Source organism: Haliotis rufescens, unplaced genomic scaffold (genome assembly GCF_023055435.1).
Source record: "Haliotis rufescens isolate VD_foot unplaced genomic scaffold, xgHalRufe1.0.p SCAF_14, whole genome shotgun sequence".
In the NCBI taxonomy this organism is placed as follows: Eukaryota; Metazoa; Mollusca; class Gastropoda; order Lepetellida; family Haliotidae; genus Haliotis; species Haliotis rufescens.
This window is the reverse complement of record NW_025963824.1, coordinates 31,440,796-31,468,536: the sequence shown is the minus strand read 5'-3', so window position 1 is coordinate 31,468,536 and position 27,741 is coordinate 31,440,796. Positions and strand designations below refer to the sequence as shown.

At 42.7% G+C, this 27,741-nt stretch overlaps 1 protein-coding gene across 3 annotated transcripts in view; it reads left to right on the top strand.

Moving 5' to 3' along the window:
* Positions 1–27,741, top strand: part of LOC124143341 (atrial natriuretic peptide receptor 1-like) — a 258,349-nt gene that overhangs the window by 206,793 nt on the left and 23,815 nt on the right. For all 3 annotated transcript variants that reach the window (XM_046512280.2, XM_046512278.2, XM_046512279.2), the window contains 4 exons: positions 12,013–12,124; positions 20,227–20,422; positions 22,548–22,683; positions 25,055–25,146. In XM_046512280.2, the coding sequence (XP_046368236.2) occupies positions 12,013–12,124; positions 20,227–20,422; positions 22,548–22,683; positions 25,055–25,146 (536 nt within the window). The remainder of the gene's footprint in view (positions 1–12,012; positions 12,125–20,226; positions 20,423–22,547; positions 22,684–25,054; positions 25,147–27,741) is intronic.

The window sequence follows — 27,741 nt, the reverse complement described above, 5'->3', positions numbered from 1 at the left end:
TGAAACTGATCAATCATCTGAGTCAAGCGTCTTTCAGAAGAATAACGAGAGCTCTATGAGCGAATATACGTTTCATCATTAAAAACCTATTTCTGTATGAGTTTGTGGATGATAGTTTTATGATGTTTTTTTGTGTCAAGAACTGTGAATTATGGCACTCACTCACCCACCCACCCACCCACCCACCCACTCACTCACTCACTCACTCACTCACTCACTCACTCACTCACTCACTCAGACCTTTTACCATGAAGGATGTCGGGGGCGCTAGTACCATGGTGTGCGGCGGTATCACACATGACAGGCCTTGTTTAGTTATTGTGAATGGACATTTGACAAGCCAGCGATATGTTGAAAAGCTTTTGTTCCATTCGCTAGAATTATCGGCAGAAATTCTGTACGCCAAAGACCAAGCACCTTTCAATGCGGGCCTAGCTTGGGGTAGCTCTTAAGGCGGAATGGCGGCGATACCAAGGACAACCATACACAAATAAATCAACAGTATGGCATCAAAGTATCGCACATATCGCCCAACATGGTGGACACAACGTGTCTACGTGCCCGAAATTTTTTTTTCAGACATTAATTATCGTCAATTCCACCCTTTTTTGTGTGTTTTTTATTATGCATTCTGAATGGTTCTCACAAACGATAAATTGATGATGGTCAATGACAGCCGGTCTCCATGGTCGTATCCAATGAAGACTTATTCTTAATGCAGGACAAGACGCGGACAAATTGGTTGTGTTAAGTTTGATTAAAGTCCACAAAACACCAATTTGTTTCACTGATACCTGGCGTTGTATTATGTAGGTCATTGCCCTAATTACCTACATTGAGTAGAGGCGATATTGACCCACACAGGATAGTTGGGAGATTGACCTACATTGACTAGAGGGACATATAAAATGCATATATGTATACTATTAGTCAAATCGAGATGTTCGCTGGGATAATGTACTATATAATTCAAAGAAATATGGTGAAATATTAACACCACGTCAAACGTCGTCCAGCATGTTAATTTGAATCACCAGGAGGGTCAGACTTTACAGTAAGTGTGTAACGTTGTGGTTATATAATGTTATCTGTATTTGTGGTAGGTTATATTTCGGAAGGTACGGTCTGTGTTTAAACGTTTCTCAGTTGTAGCTTCCCTTCATTGTACCAGGATCCGCTGATCACAGGTTCGATACAAGGCCCAATTATGATGCTTAATCAGTAAATTCCAAAGCCCCTGGCGGCAAGAGGTTTACAAACGTCTTCTGGATCTCCATCTACTGCCACGCCTTGATACAACTAAAATAAATGTCCAAAGCGGAATTAAATACAATTCACTCACTCACTCAATCACTTTTGATATTTTTTTCCGAAATACAATGTTTCCACTGTGCCCCCCCCCCCACACACACCCCCATACCCCCCCCCCCCCCCCCCACCCCCCACCCCCCACCACCACCACCATCATCCCCGCCCCACCCCCCTACCAACCCACATATGCACTTGTCAATAGCGTGCCTTCAGCGTTTTTATGACATTTCCCAGCTGACAAGTGATTGATCGTGTTGTATATTTCCATTCACATCACGTTGTCGATTCCACAGTCAGATTCGGTGTGGATGTCCGGCACCTCGCAGGGTCTCGCGTGGCCCGACTAGTGCATCGGAGACGCTCTAATTAGTGGTCACTTACTGGCTATCGACAAATGTATTTATGCGCTGTCCCGACAATAGAGGACTGTTTGCGAAGCGATTTTAAACGTTGATATATCAGGCGTTAAGAATGTCCCAGAATTGATGATGACGATAGAGGAAATGATGATGAAATTATGATATTATTATTAGCGAGGTTATTGTAGTAGAATTAGGAGTAGTTGTAGTAGTAGTAGCAGCGTTAGTAGAAGTAGTAGTAGTAGTAGCATTAGTATTAGTATTCTAGTAGTAGCAGTAGTAGTAGTAATAGTAGTAGCCGTAGTAGTAGCAGTAGCAGCATTAGTAGTAGTAGTAGTAGAAGTAGTAATAGTAGTAGTAGAAGTAGTAGTAGTAGTAGTAGTAGTAGTAGTAGTAGAAGAAGAAGTAATAGTAGTGGTAGTAGAAGTAGCATTAAGAGTAGAAGCATGAGTAGTAGAAGTAGTTGTTGTAGTTGCAGTAACTCACTAGAAGTTGTAGTCGTAGTAGTAGTCGTAGTAGTAGTAGTAGTAGCAGCAGCAGTATAACTAGTAGCATTAGTATTGTTTTTTGTATTAACATTATGATGATTATTATTATTATTAGTAGTAGTAGTAGTAGTAATAGCAGTAGTAGATGTTGAAGTTGCAGTGACTCACTACTAATAGTTGTAGTAGTAGTAGTAGTAGTAGTAGTAGTAGTAGCAGCAGTAGTAGAACAAGTAGCATTAGTATTGTTTTTGTATTAACATTATGATTCTTATTATTATTAGTAGTAGGAATAGCATGCTAGCAGTAGTAGAAGTTGAAGTGACTCACTACTAATAGTAGTCGTAGTAGTCGTAGAAGTCGTAGTAGTAGTAGTAGTAGTAGTAGTAGTAGTAGTAGTAGTAGTAGTAGTAGAAGTAGAAGTAGTAGTAGTACAGATAAGGGGTAGTGGGGTAGCCTAGTGGTTAAAGCGTTTGCTCGTCGTACCGAGCACCCGGGTTCGATTCCGATACGGGTACAATGTGTGGGTCCCATGTTTGTGGGATATCTCTAACAACAGCATGAAAACCAACACACAGATCACAATCTCCTTCCTTCTGTGCTCAGCGTAAAGTGGTATTCAGTACCTTAATATGACCAGTGACCGAGTAATATGCACAAGGCGAATAGATTGGCATTGATTCACCGTTCTATGGCATTCACGTTCCCTCTTTCATGTGTGTCGCCACCTATCACCCCCCGCAAGACACTTGACCACTTGGAAGTCCTGGCGGCCGAATGACTTGTAGCATCACGCTTGCTGGCCATTGTCTTGACTTCCCTGTGTCAGACAGCATCAACTCGCGGTCACGTGGTCGCATGCTAGTACTGATTGGCTGGAGTGTTCCTTCAGTGATTGGTTAACGTCACTGCGATGGGATGTGGTATCAGGTAGACAACAGTTTCCGTTACTTCTATACCCTGTATCTTTACAGTGAACGTACGAAACACGGAGCTTATCACATTAGGTATATTAATACAGCCTTAGAGGAGTGGGGTAGCCTTGTGGGTGAAGCGTTCGCTCGTTACACCGAAGACCCTGGTTCGATTTCACACATGAGCACAATGTGTGAAGCCAATTTCTGGTATCCCTCGCCGTGATATTGATGGAACATTGCTAAAAGCGGCGTAAAACCATACTCATTCACGGACCCACAGCCTTTGAATAAGGAAATGCGATGAGGTTTGTTTCCAGACGCTTATAGCACTATTTAATCACGTTATTGTGCAATTCGATTCTTCCTTTTTGTAACCTATGGAAAGACAGTGATCTTATTTCGGCCACGAAAACAACTATCAAGTCAAAATGTCGATATAGACATGGACCTGAATTGAAAACGAAATGACACAGTACCTAACCAGGAAGATCTTTCTTCTTCTAGATCATCAAATCCACAGCTTGAGAGTAGGGCTCGCTGGTTTGTTAGCCCTGCTCGGTAATTGCTATAATAAGTTCCACAGTGGAAGAGGGATGTCTTTTCAATCTGTCGCTGAATGGAGCCTTTTATCCACCATGATTATGGTCTCTATACAGTAGTTAGGTACGGAGCTCCTCACAGTGCGTGTCTTCATCAGGAACGTGCAGCAATGCAGGGCTGGACCACCCATGTTTAAGCCCTGGGCGTGTATGATTAACTAACACCACATCCAGGCCCATCTTTGCTCTCATTTGAAAGGAAAGGCACACGTATTATTTCTTTTCGGCATGCAGCCAACACAACCACATTTCTCAGCTTTCTGACTTGATGTTGTCGTAGGCGTTAAATGAATCTCATCTTTTATCACGCCACGAGATGGTTGAGAGCCATTTGATTTTGGTTGAATAGAACGATGGCGGGGGCATTTCTTTCTGTGACAAAATGTCGCGAAATTAGCCCGTGTAGTTTCAGATCATACGCGGAGACATAGGGAGCCGACGTAATGAGACGTCACCTCTCCTTACCACTTGGATGTCCCGGTTCTTCTTTAACTTTATTTGAATTAAAGTTGAAGTTTGTAATGCACCATTGTGGGGGTTAGAATTAGTCTTCAGCAACCCATGCTTGCCATAAAAGGCGACTATGCTTGTCGAAAGAGGCGACTAACGGGATCGGGTGGTCATGCTCGCTGCTGACTTGGTTGATGCATGTCATCGTACGATATATCCCATTAACTGCGAAGATCGATGCTTGTGATGTCAATCACTGAATTGTCTTGTCCAGATTTGATTATTCACAAAGCGACGTTCTTTAACTGGAACATGGCTGGCGTTAAACTAAACAACAAACAAACAAACAAGAGGTACCAGTACAGACTTGAGGCTACGTTATGTTCATCCCGGGGAGACAACTCTGTCTATTTTCTATTGGGGTTTCAGATGGAGCCTATTGCGCGACTTGTTTACAATTTCAACAAAAATGAAGGTATTTCTTTGTATATTAACTGTAATGGTCGTGCAAACATTGACAGAGCCTTGAGTAGAAACAAACAGGATTAAATAAAAAAAATGTTGGGCTTCAACTGTCTCAACAGCGCAAAATAAAGGCGTTATACGTTCAACACTGGTGTGAACAACAGAGAGATAATTATTCATTTGAGCTCTATTACTGATTTAAAATACTGATGGAATATATGGTCTGTGTACCGACCCTGTAACAAGACGTTTGTGTGACAAATGAGGGGAGCTCGGGTAGCCCAGTGGTTAAAAGCGTTCGTTCATCACGCCGAAGACCCGGGTCGATTCCCGACATGGGTACAATGTGAGAAGCCCATTTTTGGTGTCCCCCCACTGTGATATTGCTGGAATATTGCTAAAAGATGCGTAAAACAATGCTCACTTAACCATTCGCCACCATAGCTTCGTTTCGGCAACCATCGCTCTAACTCTAACATGTTCTTACTCGAGAGGGGGGCACGGGTAGTCCAGTCGTCTAAGGCGCCGCGATTCGCTGTGCAGAGTTGCGTCCCTAAGAACACGACAGAAACCTATGATTGTGGGTTCGAATCCCGGTTCGCCCCGATTATGTTTCTAGGTTTGTCAGCACAATACCCGTGCCCGTGGCTTTGACCGAAGTGGTAAACGTCTGAGACCTGCATCACTTGGGGCTTTCCTCCCATATTAAGCTGACACGCCGCGATATAACGCGAATATGTTAAAAGACTCACTCACTCTTACTCGAGATAATACATTGAAATAACTGCTGTGTTTAACATTGTGCTATTCAATTACTGCATGACAACATTGGGCAATGGTCGCCGACACGCGATGTTTCGTGTTGACTCTTATCAAAAGCCAATACGCCAATACGCATGGCGGCCAAATAATGCTTAGTGCACCACTCATATCAATAGCACACGAGATTGTTATAGATGGCGCTGGTGGCCTCGTTTTGGGCTGACTTCCTTTTGAACTATCCGCGTGGTCCCAATCGCCTTACTATAATCTAATTGTGTTACAGCTCAGGTAGCATGAACGGGATATAGACATAAAAGTGTATGTATGGGATTCTGTAATTGAGGATATCGTGTATAATAAGAACTTGAAATGTCAGGGTATATGTTTCTTGTTATTTGAGTAACGGTTCTGGTCAGTGGGGGAACACTGATATCACAGTCTGTCGTCGAGCCCAGACACGGTGATTAATGACCGTGAGAGTCAGTTTATCTTTGTCATTAGGGTAATTGTTTTTAGATGATGTAATTAGAGTCAATCAGACAAGTAAAGTAGGAGTGTTTGATTAACTAGAAACTAATTGCTTCTAATCAGGCCAGAGTCTATACTTCCAATCTGAGACATGTGAAGCCGTGTGTTGTCGCGTATAGTCGGGTGTTGTTGTGTGATGTCGTGTACAGTTGGGTGTTGTGTACAGACGGGTGTTGTGTGTTGTCGTGTACAGTTGGGTGTTGTCGTGTGTTGTCGTGTGTTGTCGTGTACAGTCGGGTGTTGTCGTGTACAGTCGGGTATTGTCGTGTCTTGTCTCGTACAGTCGGGTGTTGTCGTGTACAGTCGTGTACAGTCGGGTGTTTTCGTGTACAGTCGGGTGTTGTCGAATGTTGTCGTGTACAGTCGGGTGTTGTCGTGGGATGTCGTGTACAGTCGGGTGTTGTCGTGTACAGACGGCTGTTGTGTAGATTCTGATTCGTGAATTTAAACGCAAATGTGGACCTAAAGTCGGTACGTTCAGAACTAAATTGTACAATCAGGAAAGAAGTACACAAGGTCAATAAAGAATCTTGAAATTAATTTGAAAGACTTTACAATTAAATAGGCAATACAATCGGTCAAATAAGTGACAGCATAACATGAGCAAGTACACTCACGAATGTTCACAATGTTGTCACTGTTGAATGTCCTGAAAAAGGCCGTGCTCCGTTCTTGACTCCAGAAAAGTGTTGACAGCTGACAGGAAATTGGCGTTTACAACTGAGCATTCATATTCCGCACTTGACGCTCTATCGAGAGTAGATAAGACGCAGATCGAAAACTGCCTTCGATGAAGCCTGCCATGTTCATATAGCTGGAATATTGGTGACTGCGGCGTTAAACAACAATCAAACAAACAAACAAATAAACAACCAACACAAACGGCGTTTACTTAGGACCCTCGATGCTTTTAATGCAAAAGTTGGAGATTTTCCTAAGGTATTATATTGGTTCTCTGAAATAATTTCATAAATTAAAAAAAAATATTTGGTTTTCTTGCATAATATAATTCAACACAATTCCTACCTAGCTCTATAACATATTAACATAAGACTGATAAATGACCAGTACAGTTAGACTGACAAAGACAGATGTTCTTTCTCTGAAGGGAGTCTAGATCTTGTTCCATCGCTCGATTATTTTTCGGCTCGAGGTCAGAAGACTGTCTGATTGGGGTATCCATGTTAGGCTGCAGCATGGCATGTCAGTGGGCTAGGTCTATAAAACAGACATTAATCTTGACTAGTACAAACACACAAACATACACCGGGAGTCTTCATAAAGCATGCCCTTCCGTAATCAAATTAACCCACTTTGTTACGCCACAGCATCGGTACGGGTTGGTGCCGGTCCACTATTTGGGGATACGATAAGTCGATCCATACATAATTACTGACTGAAAGCCCCAGTGTTGTCCTAGCAAGATCAACAGGCTGTTCTCGACATGTCGGGAAGGGCATAGCTCATATGCTTGTGGGTCTGAAGAGGTAAAGAAAACACAAGCACTAACAAGTGATCTTGCAAACCTTTGTCATGTCGGTTAAATAAAGCGATTAGCGTCACGGGAGCAAACGGGGCACCCTTTAGAGTCTCTGAGATTAGAGAATCTATTACTACGATATCAGATCGATGCCACATGGTCGCTGTAAGGGAATTAACACGGAAATCAATCATTTTATAATCTAATTTTTACTGGCAGGTCAGGTGAAGGGTTATCTCCCCTGTCTCCATGCATTTGAACGACTGGGGATTGTATTGTTTGTAGGGGGTAGAATTTCAAAGTTTAGTTAAGGAGAAAAGTTAGATAAAAGTGTTCCGGCTTGTTATCACGGCTGAGAATTCCATGTTATAAATGGATGTTTGTCTTGTTTCTCCTCGTCACATGAAACACGGTATTTCATCGCGTGTAACAACGAGACAAGGTCCTTTGAAGGAAACAATTCCGACGTCTCTTTGATGACATAGGCTGTAAAGACAACCGGACGTGCCACATGTAGATCTGAACGGCTCAATATAGTGATTGAACAACCGAGACGTAGATGTCGGATGTTTTGTTTTTAAATACGGTATTTTGATACAGCTGCTTCTGTGTGACGCGCTCATTGGGCACGTATGAGATGTGAACACTTCCTGTATATTAATAAAGTAGTTGTAGTAGCAGTTGTAGTAGTAGCAGTAGTAGCAGTAGTAGTAGTAGTAGTAGTAGTAGTAGTAGTAGTAGTAGTAGTAGCAGTAGTAAGAAGATATGGAAGCATATTCGTGCCACAGTCTTAAAAATATTATCATCTCCGTAGATTATACTTTCATATTCGACACGTGAAGATCCGGGGTTAGAAAAGATCTTCACCGATGCTAGCCGTAAGAGGTGACTATCCTTGTCGTAAGAGGCGACTAACGGGATCGGGTGGTCAGGTTCGCTGACTTGGTTGATGCATGTCACCGTATCCCAATTGCCAGGATCGATGCTCATTATATCAATCACTGGATTGTCTGGTCCAGACTCGATTATTTACAGATCGCCGTCATATAGCTGGGATATTGGTGAGTGCGGCGTTAAACAACCAACCAACAATCAACCAACCAACCAACTTTTAATGTTGATAGTTTGACAATCATCTCAGTATGTTCTAAAAAGAAGAAAGTGGATAAATAAAAAAAACTGCATGTTCCCAAACATTTAATTAAAATAACAGTAATCAATTAATCACCTTCACTTAAAATATAAATGTTTGTATAAACTAGTGTCCTTCTAGCATCGCAACTTCACATGATACGTACGATGATAATATCACATATAATATCTTCTCAGTAGATGTACGGATTATCTCAGTAGATGAAAGTATATTTTTTGACAGTGGCACTAATATACGGAAGCCTTTTAGGGCCATTTGCGTTTGTTTTTTTCTTGAAATTATTATTATGTTGAAATTTCAAGATAACTAGTTGAAACATACTGACATACTACTTATGTATCTTGAAATTTCAAGTTATCATCTTGAAATTTCAACTTAGTATTTCAAGATACATACTAAATTGAAATGTCAAGATAATCATCTTGAAATTTCAAGATACATAAGTCAAGATAATGATTTTGAAATTACAAGATACTAAGTTGAAATTTCAAGATACATACTAAGTTGACATTTCAAGATAATCATCTTGAAATTTCAGGATAATATCTTGAAATTACAACTTTCAAGAAAGTATCGAAAAACATATTTAAAAAACACAAATGGCCCTAAAAGGCTTCCGTACTAAAAGGCTTCCATAAGATTAAGAAGAGGTAGTAGTACCGGTGGTAGTTGTAGCAGCAGAAGTTTTAGAGGAGAGAGAAAGGAGAGAGAGGTGAGAGAGGGGAACGGGAGAGATGGAGGAGAGATGAGGAAGGAGAGGGCTGATGTGATAGGGATAGTGGAAATAGATATTTTTGAGTGAGAGAGGGAAGAGAGAGGGGAAGAGAGATTCTTTTAGTTAGAGAGGGAAGAGAGAGGGGAAGAGAGATTATTTTAGTTAGAGAGGGAAGAGAGAGGGGAAGAGAGGTTCTTGAGTTAGAGAGGGAAGAGAGGGGGGGGGGGGGGGGGAGAGAGACACTCTAACAATCTATGACAATACGTCAATCTACATGTTTAGTGTCGCTTTACTGAGGATGTCCTCTGTATCAGCAACTAACCATTGTGTTCCTGTCGTATCTCTCACCATGACGGGATAATGCACCGCAATTCCCACATAATCCCTAGTTTGACACTGCACGTCAGTCAGAAATTGACTAAACAAAAACGTCAAATCAGTCTGTCAAACCGCATTAAAATCTCGCCCTATAAAACATCTGTTTTCTAAACACATCCATTTTCTACTGGATCCTTTGCCTTGAAGATTATTACTTCTGATGCATTAAAAAAGAAGAAAAGGAAATTCATATCATTTTTAAAGAAATGTTTTTCACGAGAAAATTGTTTGATATTAAAATCTCCATCGACTGGGATATAAACACGCGATGCTTCCTGCGACGTCTTTGCCGCTATGCAACATCACCGACGTCGTGGGTCATGACTGGGATGAACAGAGTTGTCGACATGTCTGTAACGTGCTTTAGACGCACGGCCATGTGTTTTCCTAAGGCCAGGAGACGGCGATGGATTGTAAGATCAATAAGACTTTCAATCCATCTCCGACCACAAATGTGTTACTATAGTGAGACGGAAGCGAGTTAAATGTGGTATCACCTACAATTACCAGCTTATGAAATACAGGAAATAATTAAATCCTTAATGTCTGTGCCAGGGTTTCTATTCCAAACTGAATGGTACTTTAACTAACGACTCTCGGGGTACCATGAGCTTGCCATTGATTTCGCTACATGTGTGGAATGGCCAATGCCAACACGCATGCGTACCATCATATACAGTTTCAACTTTATCACACGTATATCTTTTCCTAGTTTTGTCTGAGTAATGATATATCTGCGGACACACATGTCGGATGTTTGTTTGTTTGTTGTTAAACGCCACATTCAGCAATATCCCAGCTATATGACGGAGGTCTGTAAAGAATCGAGTCTGGGCCAGACAATTCCGTGATTGACATCTTGAATTTTGATCAACACAATTGGGATCGATGACATGAATCAACCAAGTCAGCGAGCCTGACCACCCGATCCCTTTAGTCGCCTCTTACAAAAAGCATAGTCGCCTCTTACGACAAGCATGGGTTGCTGAAGACCTATTCTAAAAATGTCAAAGGGACCGATAGAAGACATTCTAGACCATTTACACTCATATTTCTGTTAAGGACGCACCCGCAGCTGGATATTCGTTACAAATAATGCACGAGTCTGCGAACCTGGCGAATATCATTATTTGTAAGGAAAGTCGAGTTGTATCGATGCAGACAGGTGATATGACCACGCCCAGGCCATCAGTCACTGTGTGACCTAGACGAGAATATATACAACAAGGTTACTCGTATGCGTGACCTTGACCTGCGATCCGTCTGTCCTTGACTATCTCATACAAGATTCCTGGATAGCCCCCTGATGTGTGATTTAGACAAATGAAATCCTTGTTCCAAACCTAATGTAATCAAAGCGTCCAGCCATGCCCCTTGACATATGTTGTAGCATACTTAATGACAAGATGACGACCCTTGTCCGAGCCGCCTCGCCATCATATAGCTGGAACAAGATTTAAAAACCTTTCACATATACAGGCATAATGACAGGTTGTGAGCCTGTAGCTACAGTAACTATATCTCCTTGTTTGTACGTCCTATTCTGTGTATGTGTGACAAAACACCAACGTATGATTGTTACAGTCCATGTGTACTATCAGTCAAAGTGTAAAATGTGATTCACTAGGCAATCTAATAACAATGCTTAAATATTTGTAAAACGCCTATAATTTTCAGTTACTTTACAAATTGACTAAAGAGTATGTTAAAACTATTGTGAGGTTAAAAAGGGCTTGAAAAAGCGTTACAAAAGACTAATTATGCAAGGAGTAGAAGCCAAAAAATATATTTAAGATATATATATTGACTTTCGTTTCTTTCAATCTATTATTTTAAGTCACTGGATGATGATTCGTGGTCATAGTTTAATAATGAACGGACTTTTCAGTTAATATGTAAACTGACTTAAATATCAAGGCTTTTTTTTGTAAATTGCCTTAGGGACGATTTCAGTCATTCTATACACTGACTGTTAAGTATCTTTTATCACCCCAAACTAGCTCCCACAGGAGATATCGCTTGGGTGAGATAAACGATATCTACATCGCTGCTATTAAATTGCATCACAATACTTAGCAGACCACTGTGACGTTATTGGTTACCATGCTGTCATAATCAAATGACATCACTAATGGCTCTGCTACTGAAGCTGTTAGCAGTACTTTTTACGCTTAACACTGCTTACTAGTATTACTGTCTACAGACCGAAAAAGTTGGAAGAATGATGTTGGATGATAAATAGAATATCACCCTCGGAGTTTTAAACTTTTACCGACCCGTGTATAGATATATTTGGTATCAAAAGACACTTGTGTGAGATTCTCCATATATCAACGTAACGTTGTAGATATACATGTACCCTCGCTGTGTGTATATATACTGGTTCTGTATGATGTATTCTCTGTTTCAGTCATCGTCCTCTGCGCATCCCCGGATTCCGTCAGGGAGATTATGATAAAGGCTCATGAACTCAACTTCGACAACGGCGAATACGTCTTCTTCAACATCGACCTGTTCTCGAGGTAAGTGCAGCTGTACCAGTAGTCAGAGGCGACTAACGCGATCGGGTCAGGCTCGCTGACTTGGTTGATGCATGTCATCGTATCCCAATTGCGTGGATCTATGCTCATGATGTCAATCACTGGATTGTCTGGTGCAGACTCGATTATTCACAGACCGCCGTCATATACATGCAGCTGGAATATTTGTGAGTGTGGCGTTAAACAACAAACAAACAAAACAAAACTAGTAGTAAGTAACAACAGACTCCAAAATAGCATCAGCATCACCATCAGAGTGAGTGATTATGTTTGTATGCTGCTTTTGGCAATATTCCAGCAATACCACGGCGGGGGACGCCAGAAATGTTTTTTTTTACACATTGTACCCTTTTTGAGAATCGAACCCCGGGTCTTCGGGGTGAAGAGTGAACGCCGTAACCACTAGGCTACCTACCGACGCAGCAGTAGCAGAGGCAGCAACATTATTATTATTATTAGTAGTAGTAGTAGTCGTAGTAGAAGTAGAAGCGGTAGTGATAACGGTAGCAGCAGCAGACGTAATGGTGACGGTAGCAGTAGTAACAGCAGTAGCAGTAGCAGTAGCAGTAGCAGCAGCAGATGCATTTTAGTAACATAACATAGTAAACCAGACATGATGTAAACAATAGACTTCATGTCAAGAACAAGGTATGCGGCTCGATTTTGTTTCATATAAAAAGATAAAAACAAAAACAAAGAGTGTACTGTGAGTGAGTGAGTGAGTGAGTGAGTGAGTGAGTGCGTAAAGCTTAAAGTTTAGCAACATTCCAGCAATATCACGACGGGGAACTCCAGAAATGGGCTCCAGAAATTGTACCCATGTAGGCATCCGAACCCGGACCTTCGGTGGTACGAGCGAATGCTTTAACCACTAGGCTACCCCACCGCCCCGTACTGCTGGACTTACAACGTGGCAATATCACGTCGTTCTGTTTGGCTGTTCCTTCATGTTATATAGACCTGAGCTAGAACTGATCATTGGTTAGCAGAACAGACCCAACCCAATCGTACAAAGAAATCGAAAACTTTCGTCAGAAGTTATATGTTCAGAGACCCGTGAAGATCCGGGGTAGAATAGGTCTTCAGCAACCCATGCTTACCATAAAAGGCGATTGTGCTTGGAGTAAGAGGCGACTAACGGGATCGGGTGTTCAAGCCCACTGACTTGTTTGATCCATGTCATCGTGTCCCAATTGCGTGGATCGATGCTCATGATGTCAATCACTGGATTGTCTTTCCAGACTCGATTATTTACAGACCGCCGTCATGAAGCTGGAATAGTGTTGAGTGCGGCGTTAGACAACAAACAAACAAACAAACAGAAGCGATGAATGGTAGAGCTTCAATTCCTTGCCGCATCTGAAACACTTCCCACCAGTTATGACGGTATAACGGGGGATGAAGTACATGGACCATTCTACCATGAATTTGGAAATTACTCGATTCTGATTGGTCAATCACAATAAACCCCCTAAATTTGGCGCTTTTCTATATTCGACTGTGGCGTCATATCTTTTGAACACTTCACGCATGGTGCTTCCTAATTAGCCTGACCGCAGACCCCTGTGATAGACTTCCCATCTGCTCACTGCATACGGTGATGAGAACAAAGGGCTACGTCCGTGAAGGCGACATCAACGTCAATCACATCCTCGTCATGGCCCTCATACGGGGACGTTAAGCTGTTAAATGAGTCTCCTGGGAAACTAAAACATAAGTCCGCACTCATAGAGTCATTAAATAAGATGAATTGCCCTTTCTCTGTGGAATGGCACCGAAAGAATCTATATGTCTCTTGTGGAGACGGGGGCACGGGTAGCCCAGTCGTCTAAGGCCCCGCGATTCGCTGTGCAGAGTTGCGTCCCTTCGACATGCCAGAAACCTATGACTGTGGGTTCGAATCCCGGTTCGCCCCGATTATGTTTCTAGGTTTGTCAGCACCATACCCGTGCTCGTGGGTTTCACCTAAGTGGTAAACGTCTGAGACCCGCATCACTTGGGGCTTTCCTCCCACTTTAAGCTGACACGCCGCGATATAACTGGCGTTAAACCCAACTCACCCACTCACACATCGTGTGGAGACTTTAGTGAGTGTGATTTTACGACGCTTCTAGCAATATTCCATTAATATCTGGGGAAACCAAAAATGGGCTTCACACTTTATACCTTGGTAGGGGATCGAACTCGGGCCTTCGTGTGACGTCGAACCTATAGACAATCTCGCCACCCTACGGTGACGTAGTACGTACGATAATAACATCATATAAGCAAATATGGAATCTCGCATTATATATAACGGTTTAACATTAATGATATGTGACAATCGCTGAAACTTTTTAAGTCTATATTCAGTACAATGTGTGAAGCCCATTTCTGGTGTCTCCCGCCTTGATATTGCTGGAATATTGCTAAAAGCGGCGTAAAACCAAACTCACTCACTCGTTTAAATGGTCAAAGACCTTGCAGGTGTTGCGTATCACTTCATCACTTCATCAGTACAATTGTCTTCTCATGTTCTTTAAGAAGTGTGTTCAGCATCGGTGCCTTTGCCTATAGATTTGGGTGCGGCAGGATCATTCACTAAGACATCCTTCTGGGGTGTGGTTCGGACTAAGATGCTATGTTTAATCGGGTAATGATGCTTGGTCATCTGCTGTAATCCTTTCAATCCTGAAAATCGAGGTATCCTGTTCCGAGACTCTTGAAGTGTTCGATGAGGTTCAGGTATTAGGTGTTCCATTTTTGTTCCGGGGAAAATGATGTTGTGCGTCGAGGTTTATTACAGTGTCAGGTAACATACAGATGCGTTCTTCATGCTAATTGTGTGAGTGGTGGGTTCTTCCGGTAGGGCCTTACATGCTTACCCTGTTCGGGAACCCCTGGTGTCCATTCCATTCGTATAATTGTCACCGCTATTTTGCCTGTTACGCAGAATGGAATCTGTTTTGTTTGATAATCGAAACTGGTTATTGTCTGGCGTTCTAGTTTTATATTTACGTCTATCAGTAAAACAGATAGCGGTGATGAAGCTCCGGTGAATTTTCAGAGGACAAATATTCATTAACACTTTTTAGTGTAACTGAAACCATTTGTCCAGAATCCAATCAGAATACGAAAGGCGAAAGCGGACTTCTGCTTATGTCCCTGCTAAAATCAAGTTCCTTCCCAGCGCGTGACACCTTCGTTACACACTCGGTAACATCGCTGCCACCTACCAATGACTAGTTGGCGCGGCCATTACAAGATCCTGAAATATACCCTCTAACCCCAAATGTAGTAACGTTCATACTTGTGTTTGTCTTTGGGGATGACAATACAATTATTTTACTGATGATATTCCCAGATGAATTTAACTTTTTGTTTGTTGGATCAGACTGGTTCGAGATTGCAGACGAACGGAAAATCACTCAAATTCCCCGTTACATTCTTACTATACCAATTACATGATAGTTGAAATGAAAGAGAAATTCAAATTGACAAACAAAGAAATTAATTTAGCTTGGGTAAGAGTATTCGGCGTCACGACAGTCAGCGCTTGTTTGTAAACATAACGGTCCTTCGGTTGCGAGTTCAACTTCAAGCATGGTGGTGACCACCTATCACAGTGGGGCGGCTTTGAGCGGTGGCTGCAATAGTTTTGAGAGCTCCGCGAACGGGCTATCGCTGTGAGGAGCTTGTTTCAACATATGTCTTGTCGGGCATTGGTTGGTTCATGATCACTTCAGAAATCTTTGCCTGGCAGATCAACGCATGAAGAGTCTGCACAGTAGTGATTAGTGTTCACCTGCGACATGCAAACACAGAAAAAATCACCTTGTTAAAAGCAGAGTGACATAAAAAGTATTTAACTATTAAATTAAGAAATAGAGGACGAGTGGGAGTTCCCTATTTTGACTTGTACCATGCGTTCCCTTGTTTTTTCAGGTGAACAATTGACTTGTATTTGCATGTGTTTGTGATGGGTGTTACCGGTAGGGCAGGATACGCTCACCTTTTCGCGAATATCTGGTATCCTTACTATTTTATAGCGATTCATAAACACATGTTCATTGTTGGAATCGTTCATTCGACTCTGACCGCCTCCGTGGTCTAGTGGTAGAGCCTCCCACCCGGAGAGCGGAAGGTCCGGCGTTCGATACCCGGCCGCGTCATACCAAGAGACGTTAAAAGATGGTACTTGTTGTTACCCTTCCTGGCGCTCGGCATTAAGGGGTTAAAACAAGGACTGGTCGGCTCGGAGTCAGTATATTGTGTCTGAGTGGGGTGTTCATGTTAAACTGCGGCATGGTATCTCAGTGAGCTAGCACTATAAATCGGCATCAGTCCGGACTAGTACAAGCAGCCACACACACACACACACACGTACGTGCATCCACGTCGCTATATAAGTGCAATAATCTTGGGAGGGACGTTCAACCCCATTTCACCTCACCTTTAATGGTCAAAGACCTTGCAGGTGTTGCGTATCACTTTATCACTTCATCAGTACAATTGTCTTCTCATGTTCTTTAAGAGGAGTGTTCAGATGGTACTTGTTGTTACCCTGACTGGCGCTCGGCATTAAGGGGTTAAAACAAGGACTGGTCGGCTCGGACTCAGTACAGAGTGTCTGAGTGGGATATTCATGTTAAACTGCATGGTATCTCAGTGAACTAGCACTATTAATCGGCATCAGTCCGGTCTAGTACAAGCAGCCACACACACACATACGCGTGCATGCACGTCGCTATATAAGTGCAATAATCGTGGACGCGATGTTAAACCCAATTTCACCTCACCTCATTCGACTCTGCTTTATGCAGAGATTTCTATTGGATATGGAAAGGGTTTTGTCGTGAAATAAAACACTGCAGGGAAAATAAACCATGAGGGGAGCAGTCCCGAGTGGTTTATTCTCCCTGCAATGTTTTATCGTACGATAAACAACGACCACGAGTCGTTTATTTCTTATTTGAAATATGAACATTTTGTACAGCCTTTTTACGGATGTCAATCAATTGTAGAAGCTTTGAAAACATTTACCCGCATTTAAATAATGATGACTCCCCGAAACCCACCCGACCTTGGCAATGTCGGACAAGTCCATTTTATGTCAGGGGGTTACGTTTGGTATTCTCACAATTTCCGCATCGATTATCTGCACCTTTTCTCCAAATACTGATTGTCATATGTCTCCCAATTTTGGGCGCGATCGCTCGGCCATTGCATGGCGTTCAACGTTTTCTTTATTTGCTTGTGTCGTGATATAACTCACTCACTCACTCACTCACTCACTCACTCACTCACTCACCCACTCAGTCACTCACTCACTCACTCACTCACTCACCCACTCACTCACTCACTCACTCACTCATGCTTGTTGTTAAACGCCGTACTGAACTATATGCTAGCCAAATGACAGCGGTGATCGATCGCCGACGGCGTGGATCGTTATTCAAACTATCAGTCACTAGATGGTCTGGGCCAGACTCGATTATTTACATTTGAATAATCCTGAGTGCGGCGTTCAACAAGTCTATACTCCAAGGAAGTTTGTTTGTTTGTTCTTTAACGCCGCATCAATATTCTATAAGACGTCGGTCTGTAAATAACTGTGTCTGATCCAGACAATCCAGTGATTGACATCATGACCATTGATCTATGCAATTGGGATACGATGACATGCATCAACCAAGTCATGAAGACCTGAGCCTAAACGTCGCCTCTCACGACATGTTGAATCAATCTGAATGTTTTGTGATGGTAACACACATCTCGCCAAGAAGCAGATCTGCCCAGATCAATGTCCCTTTGATCAGAATTATGTTGGCACAGTGTTAAGCGTGCCTCCGTACACCCAGACCCTCGGTACATAATCAATATCGACTGTCAGGAGTATCGAGATGAACTAACCCCATATAACGGAGTAAAATATGTGTAAATGTTCAGGGAAACCTGTTAATCTGAACGATAGCGACCTCAATCAAATTTCCCGGATTGGCGATTTTTAGGATGACGAAATCAACGATCATGACCAACAAAAGTATCTGTCCGGATAGTGGAGATGTTTGGTTTAACCGGGTTTCGGACTAACAATACCTTACCACTTCTGCTTTTATGGTGACTTCCCACTCTAACACATCAAAACAGTGCGAAATAATCAGCTCAATACAAAAATATTGTTCCTTCAGAATGCCAAGTTTCTGGATTAACCAAGTTTCGCTGTTCCCATATACTTCTAAACCACAGTCCACAGTCCACACTAACCCTTAAGCTGAGGGAGACAGTTGGAGTGTAGGTCTGTCGTGAGATCCACTCGTTCTATTCAGATCCGTACAGGAATGCTTCAGCGTCTATCGCTCTTACTGGTGATCAAGGCTTCGGTGTTTGTAATAAAACGCTCGCCATTTCCCCTTTCCTCGCCTTCAGATAACCCCTTGTTCCGACAGCCTCATTCGTTAACATCAAAACCTGCTACACATAGCTGCCAATGAATATATTCAAGTCTCTGATTTCCTCAATTTTCCGGGATATAAGAGGATCGTTGTTTAGCCGTGTGTCTCCACATCCCTCGTCTTATCTGGATTAGTTACAAAGTACATTAACTTGCTTTTTGTCAAGGACATTGCTCTTTCTTGAGATAATTGCGGGACGTCTTTCGCGTAATTTGTTATTCTTTAGAAGAATATTTATTCTCGAGTAAATCGATTAGCTGAGGAAGATAGGTGAGAGTAGGTCTGAGATGAGGTCCACAAGAGCAGGTGAAATAGAAAGTTTTTTAGATAATTTGCATGAGTATTGGTGTATCGTTGATGCAATCTCTTTTCGAGCCCTTAATCTACCAGCTTTCAGCCTTTGATGATTCGAGTATGTTTAAAGATAAACAATTAAATTACGCCACCCTATGGCATGCCGGTGAGATTGAAATAGTTGATATTGGATTTAGTTGGCTCCGTCCTCTTTAATAACGAATCCATTCCCAGTTACAATCTCCTTTTCAATCTCAGCAGATTAATATGTGTGATTGAGAGATTGGAAACTTCATTTGCGATTTTTTAACTCTTGAATATAACGACATGTTTGGGATTAACTTTTGTTGCGTAAATCGGGCCAGTTATACATATGGTGTATGTTAGTCGTGCACGTAAACGAGATGCGTTCGTATCCGTAGAATTGGTAAGACGTATTCGCCTTCGTTGAACAAAAACATGATTAAATCGCTGCACATAGTTAAATATATATCTTATACGCAAAGTGAAAGCGTCAAAGATCTGAATCCCTTTGGGCTTACCCCCCGAACCAAGCTGACACGCCTTGATATATTGAGGATATTTCATGTGTCGAGTGAAATATCATGTTTCTCTCATCTCGTGACGGGCGGAAAGGAGATATTTTCTTGAGTGGCGTATATATGAGAGAAACATGATATTTCACTCGACACATGAAATATCCTATTAATTATATACTTTTTTGTAGTTTTCTACCGGAATATTAAATGATTTCATTACAAATGTAAAACCTTGAAACGTAAATTCTCCCTACCTACGGTTCACCACCCCTTGTATTTGCGACTTAAAAAGTAATTCCGTTTTTGCAATATCTAAAAGAATATTAACAAAAGTATAAAAAATATCTAGGGTCACGAACATTCTGTATCATACAAGGAGACCGCTGTTGGAAGCGAAAGAATACACGCTGGTCAAGTAACAAAACTGTTAAATGAGAAATTTACAGTTTATAACGAAGCATTTTCGAGAAAATAACAAAAGTGATATTTACTCCATAAATGACCACCTGTCATTATTTTGCCTTGTCAATGTGGAACTAACGCAAAAAGGACGTCAACAGTTTGCGTACGGGCTTGACACTTACGATAAAGGGAGACAATTTAACGGGAGGTAACCCTTGTATGATAATAGTTCCGTCAAAGTGTCTTGATCACTGCAGTGAAATATTAAGTGTTATGTTCACTGCAATTAAAATATCACTTTTCTCATCTTCAGAAAACTCAGTCTTTCACACTGAAGTATATGATAAAACTTAAATACCGCTTAAAACAGCGTTAAACCCAACACACTCACTCACTCATAACTCTTGCTTGACAGTAAGAACGCCAGCGAGAGGCCGTGGTACCGTGAGAACGACACGGAAGCTCGCAACAAGAAGGCAAGGCTGGCGTACGAAGCGTTGATGACCGTCACTTTGAGGAAGCCGACGAGCCCAGAGTACAGACGTTTCTCGGAGGAGGTGAAAAGAAGAGCTGCTCAGATGTACAAGAACTTTACGTACGGGGAGGAGGAGGTAAGATCTGTCAATGAAGGGATGATGAGCGTGCATATGAACTTTGTCGCAAAATTACAGCTCGGTCTTCAAAAGATAAGGGCCGACTCCGTAGTCTAGTGGTAGAGCGTCCGCCCTGAGCATTCATACTAAAAAACGTTAAAAGACGGTACTTGTTGTTACCCTTCCTGGCGCTAAAGGGGCTAAAACAAGGACTGGTCGGCTCGGAGTCAGTATACTGTGTCTGAGTGGGGTATTCATGTTAAACTGCGGCATGGTATCTCAGTGGGCTAGCACTATAAATCGGTATCAGTCCGGACTAGTAAAAAAGCAGCTACACACACACACGTGCATGCACGTCGCTATATAAGTGCAATAATCTTGGACGCAACGTTAAATCCCATTTCACCTCACCTCACCTCAAAAGATAAAACTTTCAAACACGTTATCAGTGTCTGACCTTGACATTCAAAACTAGGGGACACCCAATAGTTACTTTCAAGAATATATGAGGGTCCTGTAAAGTATTGAAATAGTGAAGTGTACTGTACTGTAAGATTTACACTAATTACAAGACCTCTATATTTCTTGTCAAGAATGTGGTACAGTGAATTTTAATGTGCGCGCCTCTGGATACAATATATATTTGTTCTGCGTCCATTCTAGACTTTTTATAGAAGCACATTTCTGCGTCGTGTAAAAGAGTGCGTTATAAATGTCGTCCACTTTTTTTCAAGATTAGACTAAAGTTGGTTAAAGTTTCTTTACAACTTCAATACACTGGGAATCAATAACAGTAAAAGACAAGACGCCATATACCGACACAGTGCCGGGATAACACATTATATCCCTGATTATTGGAAGTCCAAACTCTTGTTAAAGCTGTAACATATTTTTTTTCCATAAAACGAAATTAAACGGAACCGTTTGTTTTAGCAGTTGGGAACAAATGACTGTGGCGTGAGATTATTCCGAACCTGCGGTAGCTGCATGCGCCCCGTGTTTATTACTCATGGAAATGAGTTTTACGCTAAATCAAGCAGTACAGATACTCTTTGCTTCATCGTTCGATACACATTCCCTAGTGACGGGATTCATTAGTCGAAAAGGCGGGCGTTTTAAGTGGAGGCTCTTTTAGACGACTATAATCGATCTTGTACGTTTCAGTACGTGACGTCTGCAATTTGCGTTGAAGGCTGTTTCCAATAATGAAAAGGTCTCTCACAACAGACTCCTAGCATTCACCCTTAGTCCTATCCCCGACATTCAAACAAAACCGACATTCTCATCTTACCCTGCATCACCCATCCCCATCTCCATCATCAGCGGTGTCACGGGTGGCCCGGTCGTCTAAGGCGCCGCTATTCGCTGTGCAGAATTGCGTCCCTTGGGCACGCCAGAAAGCTATGATTGTGGGTTCGAATCCCGGTTCGCTCCGATTATGTTTCTGGGTTTGTCAGCACCATACCCGTGCTCGTGGGTTTCACCGAAGTGGTAAACGTCTGAGACCTGCATCACTTTGGGATTTCCTCCCACATTAAGCTAACACGCCGCGATATAACTAATACTGTTAAAAGCGGCGTTAAACCCAACTCACTCACTCGATCATCAGCCACCCCGTCACTACCTCACTATCCACACCTAGCCATTACCTCGACATTTCATCTCACCCAACATCATCCATCCCCATCATACTGTCATCAGCACAACTACCCCCGTTTATCCCCACCCAGCAAACAAAAACCGTCGTTACGACCATCAACTCACCACCCTCACGGCCACACCACACCCTTTGTACCGACCCGTGGGACATCTGTCCCATGTTATGTTAAAGCCATTGCAGATTGACGTGTCACTGGTTTGCTTTTTTATTTGATCATGTTCATTGTTTTTTCGACGTGAACTGGGGACACGGGTGGCCCATTCGTCTGAGGCACCACAATTCCCAATGCAGAGTTGCCTCCCTTATGCTTACCAGAATCCGATGATCGTTTGTCAGCGTCATAGCCGTGCTCTTGGGTTCCACCAAAGTTGTAAACGTCTGCGATCTGTATCTCTTCGGGTTGTCCTCCAAAATGTAGGTGATATGATACATACTAAATACTGTTCAAAGTGGAGTTAAACCTTCTTCACTCACTCACTCCAGGTAAACAGTTTCGTGGGGGCGTTCCATGATGCAGTGATCCTGTACGCCCTGGCTCTCAACGAGACGCTGGAAGCTAACGGCTCCATCTCCGACGGTGCCGCCATCACACGTCGCATGTGGAACAGGACATTTGAAGGTAAGTCCCTATCTATATATGGCCGGCGGGGTAGCCTAGTGGGTAAAGTGTTCGCTCATCACGCTGAATTCTTGGGTTTGATTTCCCATGTGGGTACAATATGTGAATTTGTTGTGTTCCCCGTCCTGGTATTGCTGGCGTAATGTTAAAAGCGGCGTAAAACCGTACTCAATCAGTCAATAACTATAATCATATATGAATTTTCCAATATCCATTTATACTGAGGAGCAAAAGTAAATATACCTCTCAGTTAATTTTATGGCATGTTTAATTTTCAATAGAGATAATATAACTGCACTGGCGCAACGTATACACTCAAACAATACTTCTAAATGGTTTTTATTCCTTAAAATATAATTTGACTACATTTTGTTATTTTTATTCGCATAATACACAGTTGCTGATTGGTTTCATAGAAACCTTATCTGAACAGAAATCAATAAATGTGACTTTTTTTCTACTTTGTGGCATAATAGGGGTCATGTGGTTACAAATTCATCTTTGACTCCACTCTATTGAACAAAGTAACTGTTATTTTTAGATAAAATGACCAAGCCACAGATTACTTTTTACGAGCTGTTGCAGGAACGAGTGATGGTTAGAAAGATAATCAAATTTAACAACAGTTCTTTCAGTTTTTCAATTACATTAAACACATACTTGGTATATTTTCTTTTGCCCATCAGTTCTTTTTGTATTTTTTGTTGGGATGGGATAGGTGCACAACAATCTATTTTTGTCGTAAGAGGCGCCACAATGGATCGGGTGGTTAGGCTCAGTGACATGGTTGATCGTTGATCGATCGCCGACGGCGTGGATGGTTATTGAAACCATCAGTCACCGGATGGTCTGATCCAGATTCGATTATTTACACTTGAATAATGCAGCGTTCAACAAGTGTCTACTTCAAGAAAGTTTGTTTGTTTGTTGTTTAACGCTGTGCTCACCAATATTACAGCTATATGACGGCGGTCTGTAAAACAATCGAGTTGGAACAGACAATCCAGTGATTGATATCATGAGCATCGCAATCTACGCAATTGGGACACGATGACATGCATCAACCAAGTCAGCGAGTCTGACCACTCGATCCCGTTAGTCGTCTTTTACGGCAAGCATAGTTTGCTGAAGCTCAATTCTACCCCGGATCTTCACGGGTCTACAATGAATTAGGAAGTGCGATAATACGTTAAGTGCGTACATATATTACGAGATCAGAATGTTAAGCCACAATGTTCCTTTTCTAATACTATCAATTTTTCAGTGATTCATAGATTAACTTGGTCCGGGGTTCGATCCCCGACCGCGTCATACCAAAAGACGTTAAAAGATGGTACTTGTTGTTACCCAGTCTGGCGCTCGGCATTAAGGGGCTAAAACAAGGACTGGTCGGCTCGGAGTCAGTATACTGTGTCTGAGTGGGTTATTCATGTTAAACTGCGGCATGGTATCTCAGTGAGCTAGCACTATAAATCGGCATCAGTCCACACACATACACACATGGACGCGACCTTAACCCCATGTACACCTCACCTGTAGATTTACTTGAGCCTTTCAGCATCATAAGTCAAACCGGTGTTGCCAGTATATTGCCACACAGGTGGTTATGAGGAACTATTTTACGAACGCATCAGTTGATTGTTGAACGTCTATGATAAAATCCATTTGTTTGTTTCTTGTTTAACGCCGTACACACCCATATTCAAGCTGTGTATAAATAATCGAGTCTGGACCAGACAATCCAGTGATTGACATTGTGAGCATCGATCCACGCACTTGGGATACGATGACATGCATCAACCAAGTCAGCGAGCCTGACCACCTGATCCCGTTAGTCACATCTTACGACAAGCACAGTCGCCTTTTACGGCAAGCATGGGTTGCTGAAGACCTATTCTACCCCGAAACTTCACGTGTCGCTTTGATAACAGAATAGCTGAATGGCGTTATGTCCCTTAGTGGAATACGATGCCTAGTGAGTGAGTTGGGTTTAACGCCATTTTAAACAGTATTACCGTATATCACGGCATGTCAGTTCAATGTGGGAGGACAGACCAAAATCTCAGACGTTTTCTAATTTGGTGAGACCCACAAGCACAGGTATCGTGCTGACAAACCTAGACACATAGTCGGGGCGGACCGGGATTAGAAAAAACTCGATCACAGGTTTCTGGTGTCCAAAAGGATGAAACTCCACACAACGATCTACAGCGCAAAACGATGCTGACGTGTAACCATGATCTTGTTAGTTCGTCAACTGACAAGCGGCGTGATATACGTTACACTGTGTATATGATAAAAGGCCAATACTTCTTCCTGGCGATTGTCTTCATCCTACTGTATACTTATTGTCCTATATATCTGACTGCAGGCATCACCGGCACTGTCAGCATTGACGCTAACGGAGATAGGAACGCTGACTACTCGCTGCTGGATCTCAACCCCGAGTCAGAGAAGTATGAGGTATGGCGGATGTACAGGATACGTCGATGTGTCATCTTGACTGTTAGACAGATATATCGTACGTTGACAAACAGCGCGCTTGTCTCATAACTCATTTGGTATCGTTTTATTCCACCGCTTCTATCCTGACTGGGTTATGGCGTATCTCCCATACTATAAGGGAACGGTCGTGGTCACAGACTACTCACAGGCATAGCTCTAATTCTGTAAGGTAGATTGGCATCAGTCGTAGTTCCCATTCTGTAAGGTAGACTGGCAACAGTCGCAGTTCGCATTCGTTAACACAGACTTACCACAGTCGTAGCTCCCATTCTGTAAGGTAGACTGGCAACAGTCGCAGTTCGCTTTCGTTAACACAGACTTACCACAGTCGTGGGTCCCATTCTGTAAGGTAGACTGGCAACAGTCGCAGTTCGCTTTCGTTAACACAGACTTACCACAGTCGTAGTTCCCATTCTGTGAGGTAGACTGGCAACAGTCGCAGTTCGCTTTCGTTAACACAGACTTACCACAGTCGTAGCTCCCATTCTGTAAGGTAGACTGGCAACAGTCGTAGCCCCCATTCTGTGAGGTAGACTGGCAACAGTCGCAGTTCGCATTCGTTAACACAGACTTACCACAGTCGTAGTTCCCATTCTGTAAGGTGGACTGGCAACAGTTGTAGATCGCTTTCGTTAACACAGACTTACCACAGTCGTAGTTCCCATTCTGTAAGGTGGACTGGCAACAGTTGTAGATCGCTTTCGTTAACACAGACTTACCACAGTCGTAGTTCCCATTCTGTAAGGTGGACTGGCAACAGTTGTAGATCGCTTTCGTTAACACAGACTTACCACAGTCGTAGTTCCCATTCTGTAAGGTGGACTGGCAACAGTTGTAGATCGCTTTCGTTAACACAGAATTACCAGTCGTAGTTCCCATTCTGTAAGGTAGACTGGCAACAGTCGTAGATTGCATTCGTTAACACAGACTTACCACAGTCGTAGCCCCCATTCTGTAAGGTAGACTGGCAACAGTCGTAGATTGCATTCGTTAACACAGAATTACCAGTCGTAGTTCCCATTCTGTAAGGTAGACTGGCAACAGTTGTAGATTGCATTCGTTAACACAGACTTACCACAGTCGTAGTTCCCATTCTGTAAGGTAGACTGGCAACAGTCGTAGTGCCCATTCTGTAAAGTAGACTTGCAAAAGAATGATGATGATGATGATGATAAGGACGACGATGATTATTATTATTAAAAGCACGTGCTCAAGTAGATGTCTGCTAATTATAACCTTGTTTAAATCTCGGGGCATAACGATAAGAGCTGGAATTTACGTCCATGATGTATACGACTGCCAATGAATGTCTAGACGAGTCTACCGCTGGGATCGTAATGAAGATATGCTGTTGCAGCTTACTGGTCGTGACGTCTTCATTAAACCAGTTATCACAGTGTTAATGCCAGAACTGTCGAGGTGGCTCAACTCGAACGTATTTCTGGAATATAAGCGAAACATATACTGAACCGCAAAAGAAACGTCACCCCAAGTAAGATTGCATGAAAAGTTGTCATTTAAATATCTGGGCAATTTTTGTGTAAGTTTCTAAAATGTAACATTACCTTGTCCGGAAAAATGAAATTTGATGATACAAAAAACAAAGCAGATGACAATAAAACCGATCGCACAAACGTATCACGACAACGGCCATGGTAACCCGATGCACGTGAGTTCCGTGCAAATTGAAATGCACATGCGTTCCCCCATTTTTTGCCCAATAAAATTCCACCCAGATCGGATAGCATTCATTCGTTATTGAATTGCTACCACATGCCAAGATTGACAAGAAATCAGCGACACCAAGGCCTTGAACGATTGCAAGCTGGACAAACCGCCTGGCAAGTAGCCAATGCAGTTCAAGTCCAAGTAAGGATCATATACAGCGTCCAGCAACGGTACCAGACCACCAACACTGCAGATGACCGACCACGTAGTGGAAGACCATGGTCACCACCCGACGTCAGGATCATCAGATTGTGCGACAGCATCTTCACGATCGCTTTGTAACTGCTACGGAAACTGATCGACAGACCATGGGGACACACCAGCGACATATTTGTGCGGACACCGTGCGTCGACAATTGACGAGCACACACCTCCAGTGTCACAGGCCACACCGAGGACCCATTCTGACACCACGTCATCGCCGGGGCCCTTCTTCAGTGGGCAACACAGCACCAGCATTGGCGCCGCCAGCAGTGGAGAAGAGACCTCTTCTCAGACGAGAGCCGTTACTGTATCTCAACAGCAGAGAGAGTGTCTGGCAACGCCGTTGGACACTTTATTCGGATGCTATTGTAGTTGAGTTGTCCGAGCATCATGGTGTGGAGTGGAATTGTTCTTGCACAGAGGGTCGGCCCTGTGGTCTTCCAGAACATCGGTCCAGGAAGAGGCAATGGTGTCACAGCAGCTCGGTACATTGATCACGTCTTGAGACCACACGCCATACCTCATTTGGCACGTCGCCGCAACCACGAGTTTCAGCATGATAATGCCCGTGCCCACACTGCGAGAGGCTTCCTCCAGCAGAATGGCATCAGAACCTTGCAG